This window comes from Cnephaeus nilssonii, assembly GCF_951640355.1.
Source record: "Cnephaeus nilssonii genome assembly, chromosome: 20".
NCBI lineage: Eukaryota > Metazoa > Chordata > Mammalia > Chiroptera > Vespertilionidae > Cnephaeus > Cnephaeus nilssonii.
This window is the reverse complement of record NC_137091.1, coordinates 50,461,682-50,478,520: the sequence shown is the minus strand read 5'-3', so window position 1 is coordinate 50,478,520 and position 16,839 is coordinate 50,461,682. Positions and strand designations below refer to the sequence as shown.

The window sequence follows — 16,839 nt, the reverse complement described above, 5'->3', positions numbered from 1 at the left end:
GTCGGCCTGAGGACTGAAAGGTCCCAGGTTCGATTCCGGTCGAGGGCACGCACCTTGGTTGTGGGCACATACCCAGTAAGGAGTGTGCAGGAGGCAGCTGATTGATGTTTCTCTCTCATCAATGTTTCTAACTCTCTCTCCCTCTCCCTTCCTCTCTGTAAAAAATCAATTAAAAATATATATATATATATTTTTAAAAAAAAAAAAAAAAAAAAAAACCTCTAAATCATTGTTGCTAAAGAGAATAAAGCATCCATCCTCTTCCCGCAGCACTCGAAGCGTCACACTCTGCCCTGGACCATCGCGACTCCTCTCCTCATGCCTTCTGTGTCTGACAGTCACCTGCTCTTCCCCCTCCCCTGCCGCTACTGCCCACACATTCTGGGGGGTACTAAGGTATTCTTCCCAGAACTCCCTAGCTCCTTCCTTCTTAAAAAAATCCACTGACTTTTTACAGAGAAACATCGATGTGCTGATCCTCTTATGTATGCATCATTCGTCGAATCTTGTATGTGCCCCGACTGGGGATCAAACCTGAACTTGGCATGTCGGGATGACACTTGAACCAACTGAGCTGCCCGGCCAGGGCCCCGAGCGCCTTCTTTAGATTTCTCATGATGGTACATGTCACATGCTCGTCACATACTGTGTGTTTCACTTCTGTGCCTTCCCCCACCTGATCTGTCAGAGCAAAAATTCTCTGTCCATTTCGCACCCTACTGTATCCTCAGCATCTAAAACAGTGAGTCAGTGCTCAATTAAGGTTAGTGGGATGAGTACTACGTTCCCAATGCAGCACTACGTTCCTTGTCTATCACAATTCTATTGCCGCCTTTAAAATCTACTGGGACTTTTATTGGAACATCAGTGAATTCACATATTTAACGTGGGGAGAAATATCTTTCTAAGACTGAGTCTGTCTAGCGTGTACATTTATACACTAATTGCAATATACGTTTTTCTGTTTTGGGATCAGTCTTCAGTTCCATAGAACAAGATGGGAAGATTTATATTTATTTTACGCTCTAGAACAATATAAATATCTCAGAATTGTCCATGAGGCATTTCTATAGGTCACAGCATTGAACTGCCTTTTTCAGTTAGTTTCATGCTATGAATCTATTTGAGTTTTCCAGCTTGTTTGAGTTTGTTTTTAATACTCTCCCCTGGCCCTGACCGGTTTGGCTCAGTGGATAGAGCGTCGGCCTGCGGACTCAAGGGTCCCAGGTTCGATTCCGGTCAAGGGCATGTACCTTGGTTGCGGGCACATCCCCAGTGGGGGGTGTGCAGGAGGCAGCTGATCGATGTTTCTCTCTCATCGATGTTTCTAACTCTCTATCCCTCTCTCTTCCTCTCTGTAAAAAATCAATAAAATATATATTAAAAAAAAATACTCTCCCCTGGCTAGTCCTCCATTCTACCCAACAATTTTGTCCTAATTGGCCTATTCTCACTTCTAAGTGCAGCTGAGAGCTCCTCCTCATCAATGCTATTCACATTTACTCACACAGAGGGAGCGGTAAGCCACCATGTCACCTTGTGTATCACAGACGCTTTCAATTCCGAGTGTTCATCTTCCGTACCTACAGGCAGAGTAGAGAGCCCTCTGGCTGCTCTGAAAACTGCGGGTTTCTTCACCTTGACCTACTGGTTCACTTTCCTTGCAGCTGAACATATCCGTAAGGCAACCTTTACTCCAATGGCACTAATTATGTGCCAGGGATTATGTGCTGAGCCCTTTAAATGGATTACCTAACAGTCTTCAAAACATGTGTTTTGAATGGAACAGTAATATGAGTACATTTTAATGTTTAAGAGGTTAAGCTGGCTACAGTGTTAAAATTATGTACTTGAGGGGAGCAAGAGGGAAAATGGCTGTAATGCTATTGCAAAAGTCTCGGACTAGGATGACGGGACATAGACGGGGGAGAGTGGGTGGATTCTAGAGGCCTTGGGAGACTGAACTAGAGGACTCGGTGGCATGTGGGCGAGGAGGAGGGACGAGTTGAGGAGGAGGAGGAGGAGGAGGAGGAGGAGGAGGAGGAGGAGGAGGAGGGCGGCTCTCCGGTATGAATTCGCTGGTGATGCGCGAGGTGTACACTCTGCCGGAAGGCCTTCCCGCATTCCTCACACCCGTAGGGCCTCTCTCCGGTGTGGATTCTCCGATGCAGCGTCAGATGTGCTACCTGGCTGAAGGCCTTGCTACATTCCTGACACTCGTACGGCTTCTCTCCCGTATGAACCCTTTGGTGCAGAGTAAGGGACTTACGGTGGCTGAAGGCTTTCCCGCACACGTTACATTCATAGGGCTTCTCCCCCGTGTGACACCGGTGGTGACTAATGAGGTACGCCCTCTGCCTGAACGCCTTCCCACATTCGAGGCATTCATACGGCCTTTTCCCCGTGTGGAGTCTCTGGTGCTGGACCAGGTAGGAGCCGTCGCTGAAGGCCTTCCCGCACGCCGCACATGCGTAAGGCTTCTCGCCCGTGTGAACCCGCCGGTGCTGGGCCAGGTGGGCGACTTGGCTGAAGGCCCGGCCGCACTCCTCACACTCATAAGGCTTCTCTCCGGTGTGTGTCTTCCGATGCTGGGCGAGGTGTGCGTTCTGGCTGAAGGCCTTGCCGCACTCCTGACACGCGTAAGGCTTCTCTCCAGTGTGAACCCTCCGGTGATGAGCCAGGTGTGTGCTCTGCCGAAACGCCTGCCCGCATTCCTTACATTCGTAGGGCTTCTCCCCGGTGTGAACTCTCCGATGGAGCGTGAGAGAGCCGCGGTGGCTGAAGGCTCTCTCGCAGAGCGCGCAGGCATACGGCTTCTCCCCCGTGTGAGTTCTCTGATGCACCGTCAGGGAGGAGCCATGGCTGAAAGCCTTCCCACACACGTCACATTTGTAAGGTCTCTCTCCGGTGTGAACTCTCTTATGCTGAATGAGCCCTATGTGGTCTGTGAAGGCCTTCCCACAGTCGACGCAGTCGAAGGGCTTCTCTCCGGTATGATAGTACCTCCGGTGGCGAACGAGAGACGCATTCTGCCTGAAGGCTTTCCCACAGTCAGCGCATTCATAGGGTCTCGTTCCGGTGTGGATTCTGCGGTGGTGAGCCAGGGACGAGCAGTCACTGAACGCCTTCCCGCACTCAATGCACTCGTAGGGTTTCTCTCCCGTGTGGACCCTCTGATGCTGAGCGAGGTGTGCCAGCTGGCTGAAGGCTTTGGTGCATTGCTGGCACCGGTAAGGCTTCTCTCCAGTGTGAACTCTCTGATGCTGAAGGAGATGCGCGTTCTGGCTGAAGGCTTTCCCGCACTCGGCGCACTCAAAGGGTTTTTCTCCCGTGTGTGTTCTCTGATGCTGAGCTAGGTGGGCACTCTGGCTGAAGGCTTTTCCACACGCAATGCATTCATAGGGTTTCTCTCCGGTGTGGATTCTTTGATGAAGCGTAAGGGTTGAGATTTTGCTGAAAGTTTTCTCACAGTCTTTGCATTTCAGAAGTTTCTTTTCTCCACAGACTTGCTTGTGTTTTTTAACAAATGCATGCGTTTTTAAGCTCTCCTTATCTGTGTCAAAATTGTATATTCTCTCTTCAATGGGAAATATGTGTTTTACGTAAGAAAATGTATTCAGATGAAAACCTGTCCCAGATTTGTTAGAGTGTTCCTTTTTCTCAATGAGTGCAACTTGTGGATTGACCGTCTCTTGCCTAAACTGTGGCTGCTGACGTACCAGGTCCCTCTCAAACAGGTTTTCACCTCTCCACTTTTCCCCTAAAGTGGAACACTCCAAGTTATCATAGCTTGTAAGTCTTCCCGTTATCGTTACCTGGGATAATTTTTCTTCATCAATGTCCTGGATTGGAGATAATTCTTTGGTCATCCACACACACTCCAAGTCTGAAAGACAGTAAGAAAGCAAATGTCTCCTTTATTTAATGCTAGAAGAAAAAAAACTTCTCAAATGAGACCAGGGGTGTCAAACAATTACTGAAACCCACTGAGGTTAATGTTCTGACAGTTCTTAGATGAAGTCAAGCAACGCAGCCTAATTTGACATTTCTGGAACAACGTCTCCTTGGCTATGGTATATTATTATTTTTTTAAAAAACCTTTCTTTTTTAAAAAAATATTTTTTAAATTGATTTCAGAGGAAGGGAGAGGGAGCGAGACACATAGAAATACCAATGATGAGAGAGAATCATTGACTGGCTGTCTCCTGCACAGCCCACAACTTGGGCTTGTGCCCTGCCCGGGAATCCACCTGTGACCTCCTGGTTCACAGATCGATGCTCAACCACTAAGCCACACCAGTCAGGCTATGGTGTATTATTTCTTCATTAAAGATTTTATACCAGTATTTATAATTGAGATTTTTCTGTAATTTCTTTTCTTGGTACTATTTTGGTATCAAATGTTATGCTGTGTTTATTGACACTTTTTTTTTTAAGTTCTTTTTATTCTGTCACAAAACATGTGAACTAACGTTGGTGATACTTTTCCTAAAAGTTTTTATGGAATTTATTTGTGTAAGTATTTGGAGTAGCTGCTTTTCTTAGGGGAGGCAGTTCTTCGATGACTGTCTACATTTCTCCTGTTGTAACTGGTCTGTGGAAGTTCTCTCTCTTCTGGCATCAGTTGTGGTCATGTATGCTTTCTGAAAGTATTATGCATTTAATTAATCTAAGTTTTCAAATTATCTATAGAGAGTTGAGGAAAATAGATTTCACATGATTCTTTTAAGTACTTATGTACTGTTGGTTATTTACTATTATTTTTTTGTGTGTTTTCTTTCATTTGTCCTCACAGTTTATGTTTTATTGGTTTTCTAAAGAAGCAACTAAATTTCATATCTACTGTTTTCTAATACACTTACTCTTAGAAAGAGAGAAACATCTATTTATTATTCAACTTATTTATGCATTCATTGGTTGATTCTTGTATGTGCCTGACCAGGGATTGAACCCCTAACCTTGGTGTCTCAGAACAATGCTCTAACCCAGTGGTCAGCAAACTCATTAGTCAACAGAGCCAAATATCAACAGTACAACGATTGAAATTTCTTTTGAGAGCCAAATTTTTAAAACTTACACTTCTTCTAACGCCACTTCTTCAAAATAGACTCGCCCAGGCCGTGGTATTTTGTGGAAGAGCCACACTCAAGGGGCCAAAGAGCTGCATGTGGCTCGCGAGCTGCAGTTTGCCGACCATGGCTCTAACCAACTGAGCTACCCAGCCAGGGGGACAATCCTCTTCTTGGAAATATGGTAACTGACAGCAGGAAAAAGCCACACTACAGCCACAGAACAAACTATAACCATCTCACGGAGGCTCATTTCCCCATAATGTGTATCTATATACTGTTAACTCGTTTTCTAAGCCAGAAAAACAGCTTTCACGCGGAGCAGGGGGAAATACATAATTAAGTTTGAAGAAAATAAACTGGGGCACAAACCCTGATGACTACAATGAAAGTGGGAGAAGATTGCCCTAGCTGGTGTGGCTCAGTGGATAGAGCATCAGCCTGCAAGACTGAAGGGTCCCAGGTTCAGTTCCAGTCAAGGATACATGCCTGGGTTGCAGGCTTGATCCCCAGTAGGGGATGTATAAGAGACAGTCGATCAATGATTCTCTCTCATCATTGATGTTTCTCTCTCCCATTCCCTCTCCCTTCCTCTCTGAAATCAATAAAGATATCTATGTATATAAAAGCCTAAGCGACCAGCCGACCAGCCAACTGACTGGTAGCTATGACATACACTGACCACCAGGGGGGCAGACGCTAAACGCAGGAGTGGAAACCACAGGCATGGAAACATGGAACTGACTGATGAATCTCAGAGGGAAATGGGGAGAGGGGAGGGCAGGATGAGATTAACTAAATATCTTATATGCATACTAGAGGCCTGGTGCATGGATTCGTGCGCCAGTGGGGCCCCTCAGCCTTGCCTGTGGGGATCAGGCTGAAACCCACTCTCCAACATCCCCCGAGGGGTATTGGATTGTGAGAGGGCACAGGCCAGGTCCAGGCACCCCACCGGTGCATGAATCCATGCACTGGGCCTCTAGTATTTTTTATAAAAGTGGGAGAAGATAAAGAGGCAGGAGGTAACATTAGTGAGCTAATCTGTTCATCTTTCATGTGGGTATCAAAAGGTGGTATTCCGAGTCTCACGTGAATTTTAAAATGTAGATTCAAAAATACATAAAAACATAAAGGTAACACCTTGTGGGACTGAAAACCTTTCCGATTCACAGGTGGGATGGTGTGAAAGGAGAAACACCAGATATAAACAACAAAGCAAGAAGAAATAACCACAAGAACAACAAAGGAAAAATAATTAAAAGTAGAAGGAAGAACATAGCTATAATGATTGTTAATCCCATAAACACGTTTTAAAAAAAGAAAAGTTTTAAACAACTTACAACAATTAAACACAAATTTGTCTGAGGAATCCAAAAATGCTGATTTGCACTTGAGCAAAACTAGGTCAACATAAGTGGAACATAACCAGAGACAGACTATGGGATTTGTAGATCAGTGAAGGTACAGGTGGTACATCATGCCAGTGAGGAAGAGAAGATCGACTCAAAAAACGGAGTTAGAGGCCCTGACTTGGTAGCTCAGTTGGTTAAAAGTGTCATCTTGATATGCCAAGGTCATGGGTTCGATCCCCACTCAGGGCATATACAAGAATCAACCAATTGATGCATAAATAAGCGGAACAACCAATTGATCCCTCTCTCTCTCCCCAATCCTCTCTCCATAAAATCAATAAATTTTTTTTAAAATGGAGTTAGAACAAGATGTTTTCCATTGGGAGGGGTTTTTAGAGTTGTTTGCCACCAAGTCTTAGAAGAAACATGGAGAGAACAGCTTCCCCAGCGCCAGCCATCCTGTACCTACCTGGGCACAAGCCTCCTGCCATCTCGCCATCCGGCACCCAGGGCTCTCTGCCTTGCTCCAACAGGGAGATGACCGCTGGCTTAGACATGCAAAGACCTGTGAGAGGAAACGGTAAGAAAACGGGCTGTGCTGTGGCTATTCCGGAATTCTGACCCAGCCCAGATGGTGCGGAGAGAAGAGGGACATTGTGGGAAAATGCTGAGAAAGGCGTGAGAGAGAACGGAGGCCGACAGATTCCTGTGGGGAGGGGAGGGAGGCGGACGCTCTTACCCACGGAAACCAGGGTCCGGTAGTTCTCCCACATCACCTTCTTGTACAGAGTCCTCTGAGCAGGACTCAGACACGCCCACTCGTCCTGGGAGAAGTCTATGGCCACATCTGGGAAAGTCACTGCATCCTGAAATGACACAAATGCAATCTTGCTCAGCCGGTGTTCACGCCCCCACTTGGGGGGCTGCAGGGTAAAGGTTCTGCTGCTCACACTGTGTGTGGGGGGGGGGCGGGGGGGCCGGAAACGTGTGTAAGTAATTGTATGGGGGGTCTAACTGGCCCATGAGTGGGAGTTACCATAGTTACTGGACAACTTTTCTGCCTAGTTACATTGTACATATTAGGAAAAATAAAAGATATGAGAGCCATTCTCTGCTCTTGGAGCAATTCTATGAAATGTATAAAAAACGGCTGCATTAAGAACAGTATCATCAAGTATTAAATGCTTTATCTGTATTCGGAGCTAAGTCATCGTCTACAGGGAGGACTTAACGAGCTCTGGGACTGTAAGGGGACGTCTGAAGGAAGGACGCCGACCTGATGAACATCATTTCAACCTACACGACACGTTCTAAGAAATCTTCATGTCCTCAAGGTGTTAAGAGCTGTGCCTAGCCCTGGCCGGTGTGGCTCAGTGGATGGAGCGTCGGCCTACGGACTCAAGGGTCCCAGGTTCGATTCCGGTCAAGGGCATGTACCTTGGTTGCAGGTACATCCCCAGTAGGGGGTGTGCAGGAGGCAGCTGATTGATGTTTCTCTCTCATCGATGTTTCTGGCTCTCTATCCCTCTCCCTTCCTCTCTGTAAAAAATCAATAAAATATATATATATATATATATATATATATATATATATATATATATTCCCTCTTGCCAGAGTGTGGCCTGTCACAGCCTCACCTTTTCCTAAGAGACACCTTTCTCTAAGCACCGTTTTCCAGATGCACCCAACGGCCCTTCCCACCACACCACAGGAAGTCTACTCTCCACCTACAGCACGGACCACGTGTACAAATAAATGTTTGGGGGGTTGGGGGGTTGGGGGGTAATAGGGGAATAAGGACACATATGTAATACCTTAATAAAGAAATTTTTTAAATAAGTAAATAAATGTTTGTGCCCCGCTGGCCTGGCTCAGTGGTTGAGCGTTGACCTATGAACCAAGAGGTCACAGTTCGATTCCTGGTCAGGGCACATGCCCCGGTTTTGGGCTCGATCCCCAGTGTGGGGCGTGCAGGAGGCAGCCGATTCACCATTCTCTCTCCTCATGGATGTTTCTCTCTCTCTGTCCCGCTCCCTTCCTCTCTGCCATCAACAAAAACACATTTAAATAAATGTCTGCTGCCTTTTCATTCCCCCAGCAGGCCGCGGCTCTCTGCGAGCGGGACGGCGCGTGGGAACCAGGCAGGCCGGGGCTCTCCGATTCCCCTAAGGACCGCATTGCCGTGCAGTCAGATGCGTACAAACAGCCTGAGCGCGGGGAAGGCGCCGGTGGGTCGTTTCTTGAACGGAGAGTGAACACCCAACAGGAAGAAGTGGCGGCTCCCAGAGACACTGGGCGGCTGGGGTCTGGCCCGTGGCCCCAGCACTCATCGGAGAGGGAGGAAGCAGAAGCCAGGCCCCCGGGGGAACCAGTGGGCAGACCATTTTCAGGAGAGAGCAAGACCGTACTGTACGGAGGGAGGCGGCGTGCGAACTCACCGGGGCCATGGATGTCAGAAGGGCGATGCCCATGGCCGCCTCTGCCTGGCTCCTCATTCCAAGGGCTCTGCCCCAAGAGCGCCGCGCTGGGGGGGAGAGGAGTGAGAGGCTGAGCAGCTCTAAGAATCGCAGCCCAGAAGCTCTGCCTTCAGCTCCCTGTGTTCCCTCTCTCACTCCCACCCACCCTCCCCTCAGCCCAGGCATCCGCTGGGAGACCAGGAAGTTACAGCTGGGGCGCTGCTCTGCTCGGGTTTTCAGGCTGAGCGCGACCTATGCCCGCCCCCCCCTCAAAGCCACCCATCCATCAACAACAGGGATGTGTCAGGTGGGCTGCAGATACAGGGTGTCCCCAAAATGTATGCACACTTTACAGTGGAAAGCTCAATTCTGAAAACGAATCGTATGTTAATAAACACTGCCGCTATAATCATTCAAAGTGTGTGCATTCATTTTGGGGGGGGCACCCTACCTTTACACTCTGATTTAACCTTCACGACCTTCAGTGAAAACAGGAAATGCCATCACCAGTTCACACGTGAAAGCTCTGGGACGGGAAGTCTTTTGCGCAAGGTCACAGCTCGGCAATAACGGAGCCCAGTCACCAGCCTGGTGGGCCCGATCCTACCGCCCAAGCTCTTTGCTCAGGCAGACACCAGAATATCACAGGAAACACGCCTCCTGTGCAGCTAACCAGCAAGGATTAGTGTAGATTCTATGAGACTTTGGCTCAGTGAATAGAGCGTTGGCCTGTGGACTGAAGGGTCCCAGGTTTGATTCTGGTCAAGGGCACATGCCCAGGTTGCAGGCTTGATACCCAGTAGGGGGCATGCAAAAGGCAGCCGATCAATGGTTCTCTCTCATCATTGATGTTTCTGTCTCTCTCTCCTTTCTCCCTTCCTCTCTGAAATCAATAAAAATATTTTTTAAAAAAATAAAATATTTAAAAAAAACGATTTCCCCAGAAAGAGTCTATGTGGCTTGCAGGTCATTGGAGAAAACTGTCAGCAGACCCTGGTTCTCATTTTGCTTTGTGACAGACAATAATTCTACATAATAAAAGGCTAATATGCAAATGACTGAATGGTAGAATGACAGGTCACTATGACGTGTGCTGACCACCAGGGGGCAGACGCTCAGTGCAGGAACTGCCCCCCTGGTGGTCAGTCCACTCCCACAAGGGGAGTGCCGCTCAGCCAGAAGCCGGGCTCACGGCTGGTGAGCACAGCGGCAGTGGTGGGAGCCTCTCCCGCCTCCGTGGCAGCACTAAGGATGTCCGACTGACGGCTTAGGCCCACTAAGCCGTCAGTTGGACATCCCACCAGGGCTCCCGGAATGCGAGAAGGTACAGGCCAGGCTTAGGGCACCCCCCCAAAGTGCACGAATTTCGTGCATTGGGCCTCTAGTTTTGAAATAAAGTCCCTTGTCTCGCCTGAGGCGAGTTTCCTCTATCAGGAAAAGTTCCGGTATTTTCACTCTAAAATCCACGGCTTTCTGAAAGCATCATTATCTATCTATCTATCTATCTATCTATCATCTATCATCTATCTATCTATCTATCTATCTATCTATCTATCTATCATCTATCTATCTAAAACCCTAAGCGACTGACCAGTCACTATGACGTGCACTGCCCACCAGGGGGCAGATGCTCAATGCAGGAGGTGCCCCTGGTGGTCAGTGTGCTCCCACAGCGGGAGTGCCGCTCAGCTGACCTATGGGCGCCAGACACCGGGCTCACTGCTGGCAAGCACAGCTACAGAGGTGTGAGCCTCTCCTGCCTCAGTGCTATGGCCAGGCCCGCTCAGGCTCCTTCCAGCCGCCTGCCGCTTCACACACTACTACATCCTGGACTCCGAGAGGGCACAGGCCAGGCTCAGGGACCCCACCAGTGCACGAATCCGTGCACCGGGCCTCTAGTGATGACAATAATAAGAGTGAACACTCATTGAGCACATTCCATGTGGCAGGGGCCACACCTTATATCTTCAGGTATGGGCTCATTTAACCCTTATAACAGTCCTGTGAGGTATGGAATGGTATCATCTCCTTTTTATTATTTTTATGTTAATTTAAAAAGTATTTTTATTGATTGTTAGAGAGAGAGGGAGAAAGAGAAATGTCAATGATGAGAGTGCACCATCGATTGACTGCCTCCTGCACGTCCCCTACAGGGGACAGAGCCTGCAACTTGGGCATGTGCCCTGAACAGGAATCAAACCACCAACCTTTTGGTGCACAGGACAGCCCCCAACCAACTGAGCCACACCAGCCAGGGCTCATCTCCATTTTATATGAGAAACTGGGTCAGAAAATCTAGGGGCCCAGGAAAAAAGTGAGGCCCTGGCCAGGTAGCTCAGTTGGTTAGAGCACTGTCCCAATACACCATGGTTGTGGGTTCGATACCCCATCACGGCACATACAGGAGGTCAACCAATGAATGCATAAATAAGTGGAACAACACATTGATAGTTTTCTCTGTCTCCCTCAAAATAAAATAAAATAAATAAAAATTTTTTAAAAGTTCAGTGGAGGTTTTGGGGATCTGAAGTCTTGAAGCTATTGTACCTCTCTCAGAATCAGTTTCTTCAATGGGCAAAAGTGTTTAAGAGCCCTACCCATTTTGGCTCAGTGGATAGAGCCTCAGCCTGTGGACTGAAGGGTCCCGGGTCTGATTCTGGTCAAGGGCACGTACCTTGGTTGCAGGCTCCTCCCCAGCCCGGTCCCTGGTTGGAGGCAACCAAATGATGTGTTTCTCTCACATTGATATTTCTCTCTCTCTTTCACTCTCTCTCTAAAACAAAAATAAAGAAAATTACATACACACACACACACACACACACACACACACACACACACATATATATATATATATAAAGCTATATGCAAAGTGTCCCTGCAGGAATTCAACCGGGAGACCAGGACTTCAACTGTTTGCTATGACATGCACTGACCACCAGGGGGCGGGTGCAGAATGAAGGAATCCCCCCCTCTGTCGCCCCCCCCCCCACCCCACCCCCCCACCCCCCCCCCCCCCCCGCCAGCCAGAAAAGGGAGGTCCTGGCGAGCAGCCGGGGTAGGGAGGCACCTGTCCGCAGCTGGAAGGCCCCGATTCGCCGAATTGCTGGCCAGGCCAAGGGACCCCACCCGTGCACCAGGCCTCTATAAAGAAATAATAAAGAAATAATACACAAGAACAAACTGTGCTAAAAAGTAAAAAGGTGTTTAAGAGCACCCACCTCCAGCCCTGGTGCAGGGGACTGCATGAGAGCCAGTGCAGCGGGGCCTGGACCCGAATCCTGGCTCCTCCTGGGGGCGGTTACTCCTCCCCTCTCAGGCTTCAGCGTCCTCACCTGTGAGGGGAGACAAGGCCGTTCCCGCTTCACCCTGTTCTGAGGTTTGGGGTTAACACCCCCCCCCCCCAGAGCCTCAGAATTGTGTCTCCCCCGCAGCACGCAGGGTCCATCAGCGACCACAGACCATCAGCGACCACAGCACACAGTGAAAAGCAGGGGAGCACGCGGCTGTGAGCAGCTCTTCTCCGTTTGTAAATCTGACTTTTCAGTGACAGTTGACATTTGGGATTTTTTAAATAATATATTTTATTGATTTTTTTTACAGAGAGGGAGGGAGAGGGATAGAGAGTTAGAAACATCGATGAGAGAGAAACATCGATCAGCTGCCTCCAGCCCACCCCCTACTGGGGATGTGCCCACAACCAAGGTACATGCCCTTGACCGGAATCGAACCCGGGACCCTTCAGTCCGCAGGCCGACGCTCTACCCACTGAGCCACCCGGGCCAGGGCCAGCGGGCTCATTTTTAAGCTGAAATTCTCTAAGGCCGGGCACGATGCCACCCACACCCACAGGGCCCTTGGCAGGGGGAGGGTTCCCCACCCCGGGGTGACCAGCGGTGACGGGGCTCCCCCTGCCAGGTGGCGCTGTGACCCCGCCCCCCCCACCCCCCAGCGTCGCGGGGCAGGACCCTGACACCTAAGGACTGAGGTGCCCCCAGAGCAACAGCGCGCCCAGAGGGGGTCTCCCCTGGGTCCTCGGCGAAGCCCGTGAAGACGAGTGTGCGGTTAGGTGACACCCCCGCCCCCTCAATCCAGCTCCTGGGACGTCCTCCTCCAGCCCCCGCACCCCCCTCACCCCGGTACGGCCGCGCCCCCGCCACCTGTCGCGCTCACCTCGGGCCTCGGCCGCCTCGGCCGCCCCGCCGCGCCCGGCAGGCCCCCCGGGTTCGCCACGCCGGCCTCGAGGCGGCGGGGTCCGAGGGGGCGGTCTCCCCGCGGGGGCTCCAGCTCGCAGCCCCGAGCCAACCCCTCAGCCCGCCCCGCCCCTGCCGCTGGGAGCGCCCCGACTCCGAGACGCGCGCCCCGCCCGCCCGCCCACCTGCCGCCGTCTACCCTGCGCGGCCGCGGCACGCACGCGCCACGCACCGACGTCAGCCCCGCCCACCGCCCCTCCCCTCTGTCTCCTCAGAACCCGACGGACGCGCTCGCTCACGCCCGTTCTCCGAGCCCTGGCCGGAAGTGGGCGTGTCCTCGCGCGGCAACGCCCCCTGGGAAATGTAGTCCCCCGCCGGGCAGCAGCGAAGCAGGCGACGGAGCTGTCCTACAAGGTTCCTCTTGGGTCCTAGTGATCACCATCTCCTATAGGTGCCTCCGGGTCCGGAATAGAACCTCTTGGAGCCCGCTCAGCCCCGACACTGGGTCCCAGAAGCAGGGGCCGCCTCCATGGTGCCCGCCCCAAGCGGGGGGTGGGGGGGTGCTCCTGGGAGCCACGGGCAGGCTCCGCAGGCTGAGAGCCACCAGCTCCAGGGCCTGGGGCGGGAGAGTGGGGTACAGGGCGCTTGGGCCGGTCCGTGGCGGAACTCAGAAAGGCTGGTCCGGGGGATGGATGGATGGATGGATGGCGCCTGCAGGACAGGGGGGTTCAGCTTTTGCCTGCTGCTTTCTGCACTGTGATTTGTGACTTTGGGAGTGTGTGTGGGTAACCTGTCACTCAGTCTGCCTGGCTGGTATCTACCCCCCCCCCCCCTGCCCATTTTGTCACCCCCCTGCTGGAATGAGGGTCCCACGAAGGCACACAGCTTCCCGGTCTTGTTTAGGGCCGTCTTCCCGCCAACTAAAAAAGCGTCTGGCATATGGTCAGGAGTCCCCTAACATGGGGCTGTTCTGAGAAATGAGTCCTTGGTTGGCGACTTCCTCACTGTATGACCATCTCAGAGGCACAAACCTAGACGGTGCGGCCTGCTACATCCACTCCTGGGCGGTGTGGCATAGCCAAGTGGTCAGCAAACCGCGGCACGCGAGCCACGTGCGGCTCTTTGGCCCCTTGAGTGTTCTAACGCCACTTCTTCAAAATAGACTCGCCCAGGCCGAAAACCGACTTCTGCGCATGGGCCACGAAGTTTCAATCGCACTGTATGTGCATGCCCGCATGTGGTATTTTGTGGAAGAGCCACACTCAAGGGGCCAAAGAGCCGCATGTGGCTCGTGAGCCGCGGTTTGCTGACCACTGGCATAGCCTACTGCTCCCAGGGTACAGGCCTGCAGGGCATGGCACGCTACTGTGCAGGGCAGGCAGCTGTAATAGCACTATAAGTATGTGTGTATCGCAACACATGGAAACACAGAAAGGGTACAGGAAGAATACGGTTTTGTAAAATAGTAGGGGACTGGTGCACGAAATCTGTGCACCCAGCGGGGAAGGATCCTCGGGCCCGGCCTGCGCTGTCTCGCAGTCTGGGAGCCCTCGGGGGATGTCCAACTGCCCTGGAGGCCAGAGAGGCTCCCACCACTGCCGCTGGGCTCGCCAACCGTGAGCCCGGCTTCTGGCTGAGCTGTGCTCCCCCTGTGGGAGCACACTGACCACCAGAGGGCAGCTCCTGCATTGAACGTCTGCCCCCTGGTGGTCAGTGAGCATCATAGTGACCAGTTGTTCCGCCATTCAATTTGCATATTAGCTTTTTATTATTTAGGACTAGAGGCCTGGTGCACAGATTCGTGCACCGGTGGGGTCCCTCAGCCTGGCCTGTGGGGATGGGGCCAAAACTGGCTCTCTGACATCCCCCGAGTGCGAGAGGGCACTCTGCTAAGTTGCTGTCATACAGGGTGTGGAACGCAAACACAAGTGTGCAGTAAACCAAGTTCGGGGCCAACAGTGCCCCAGCAACAACATCACCCACGGCCGAAGGTGGAATCGCGCAAGTTCTCAAACTGAAAATCAGGGTACCTGGGTGTGGGAGAACCTTGTTGTTTTGGGAAGAGGGTGGGAAAAGTAAGCATTTTGACACAGCTCAGAGCATTCTCCATAACAAAAGTCCTTCTCTCCAAGGAAAACGATATACTAGAGCAGTGGTCGGCAAACTCATTAGTCAACAGAGCCAAATATCAACAGTACGATTGAAATTTCTTTTGAGAGCCAATGTTTCTCTCTCATTGATGTTTCTAACTCTCTAACCATCTCCCTTCATCTCTATAAAGAATCAGTAAGAAAAGAAAAGAAACCTCCCTCGCAGTTCTCCTTTTCATACCTCCCCTGTGGCGGAAAACTCTTAATTTTTGAGTCCACTCTTCTAGTCCTGCCATTACTGCTTGGTTGGTAACCAAAATCTGCATTTACTATGACCTGTAGTTTGAAAGACAGGGAGGAGATGAATCGCATCTAGAATGATTTGCTGCCCTTGCCGGTTTGGCTCAGTGGATAGAGCATCGGCCTGCGGACTGAATGGTCCCAGGTTCGATTCCGGTCAAGGGCATGTACTTGGTTGCGGGCACATTCCCAGTGGGAGGTATGCAGGAGGCAGCTGATTGATGTTTCTCTCTCATCGATGTTTCTAACTCTCTCTCCCTCTCCCTTCCTCTCTGTAAAAAAAATCAATAATATATTTGTATTTTTAAAAAGAATGATTTGCTTTCCTATGCAAGATGGAAGAACTCTGGCCCTAAGTCACCCAAGAACCCCAGCCATGGGTTATTATGTGAGTGAAAAATAAATTTTTATGTGCTAAGGTAATGACACTTGTTTTTTTGTTGTTGTTTTAGTATTGGATTAGTATTTTTTTATTCTTTTTTAAAATATATTTTATTGATTTTTTACAGAGAGGAAGGGAGAGGGATAGAGAGTCAGAAACATTGATCAGCTGCCTCCTGCACACCCCCTACTGGGGATGTGCCCTCAACCAAGGTACACGCCCTTGACCAGAATCGAACCTGGGACCTTTCAGTCCGCAGGCCGACGCTCTATCTACTGAGCCAAATCGGTTAGGGCAAGTCTCCTTTTTAAAAAATATATATATATATATATATATATATATATATATATATATATATATATATATATATCTTTAGTGAATTCAGAGAGGAAGGGAGAGGGAAAGAGAGATAGAAACATCAATGATGAGAGAGAATCATTGATCGGCTGACTCCTGCATGTCCCCTATTGGGGATCAAGCCCACAACCTAGGCATGTGCCCTTGACTAGAATCGAACCTGGGACTCTTCAGTTCGCAGGCTGATACTCTGTCCACTGAGCCAAACCAGCTAGGGCACAAGTCTCCTTTCCCGTCCCCCCCTTTAACCTCTCCCCCGCCACCCTCTCCCCCAAACACAAGCCCTCACCGCGCCCCCTACTGTCTGTGTCCATTGGTTTTGCTCCTATGCATGCATATAAGTCCTTTGGTTGACCTCGTGGCCCCTCTCCCCCCGCCCCCCCGCCGCCTTCCCTCGTGGGTTGTACAGTCTGTTTGATGCTTCTATGTCTCTGGTTCTTTTTTTTTTTTTTCTGGTTCTATTTTTGTACAGTTTATATTGTTCATTGTATTCCACAAATGAGTGAGATCATGTGATATTTATCTTTCTCCAACTGGCATATTTCATTTAGCATAATGCTCTCCAGGTCCATCCATGCTGTTGCAAATGGTAAGAGTTTTTTTCTTTTTTACAGCAGCGTAGTATTCCATTGTGTAGATG

General features: G+C 50.3%; 1 protein-coding gene across 1 annotated transcript; it reads right to left on the bottom strand.

Moving 5' to 3' along the window:
• Window positions 1-225: 225 nt before the first annotated feature.
• On the bottom strand, window positions 226-13,156 carry ZNF470 (zinc finger protein 470). Its single transcript, XM_079760174.1, has 5 exons — window positions 13,051-13,156; window positions 12,099-12,212; window positions 7,164-7,290; window positions 6,894-6,989; window positions 226-3,886 (listed from the first exon to the last, which is right to left on the bottom strand). The coding sequence occupies exons 2-5, from the start codon at window positions 12,123-12,125 to the stop codon at window positions 1,965-1,967; spliced, it is 2,172 nt and encodes a 723-aa protein (XP_079616300.1). The 5' UTR covers window positions 12,126-12,212; window positions 13,051-13,156; the 3' UTR covers window positions 226-1,964.
• Between the last annotated feature and the right edge of the window lie 3,683 nt (window positions 13,157-16,839).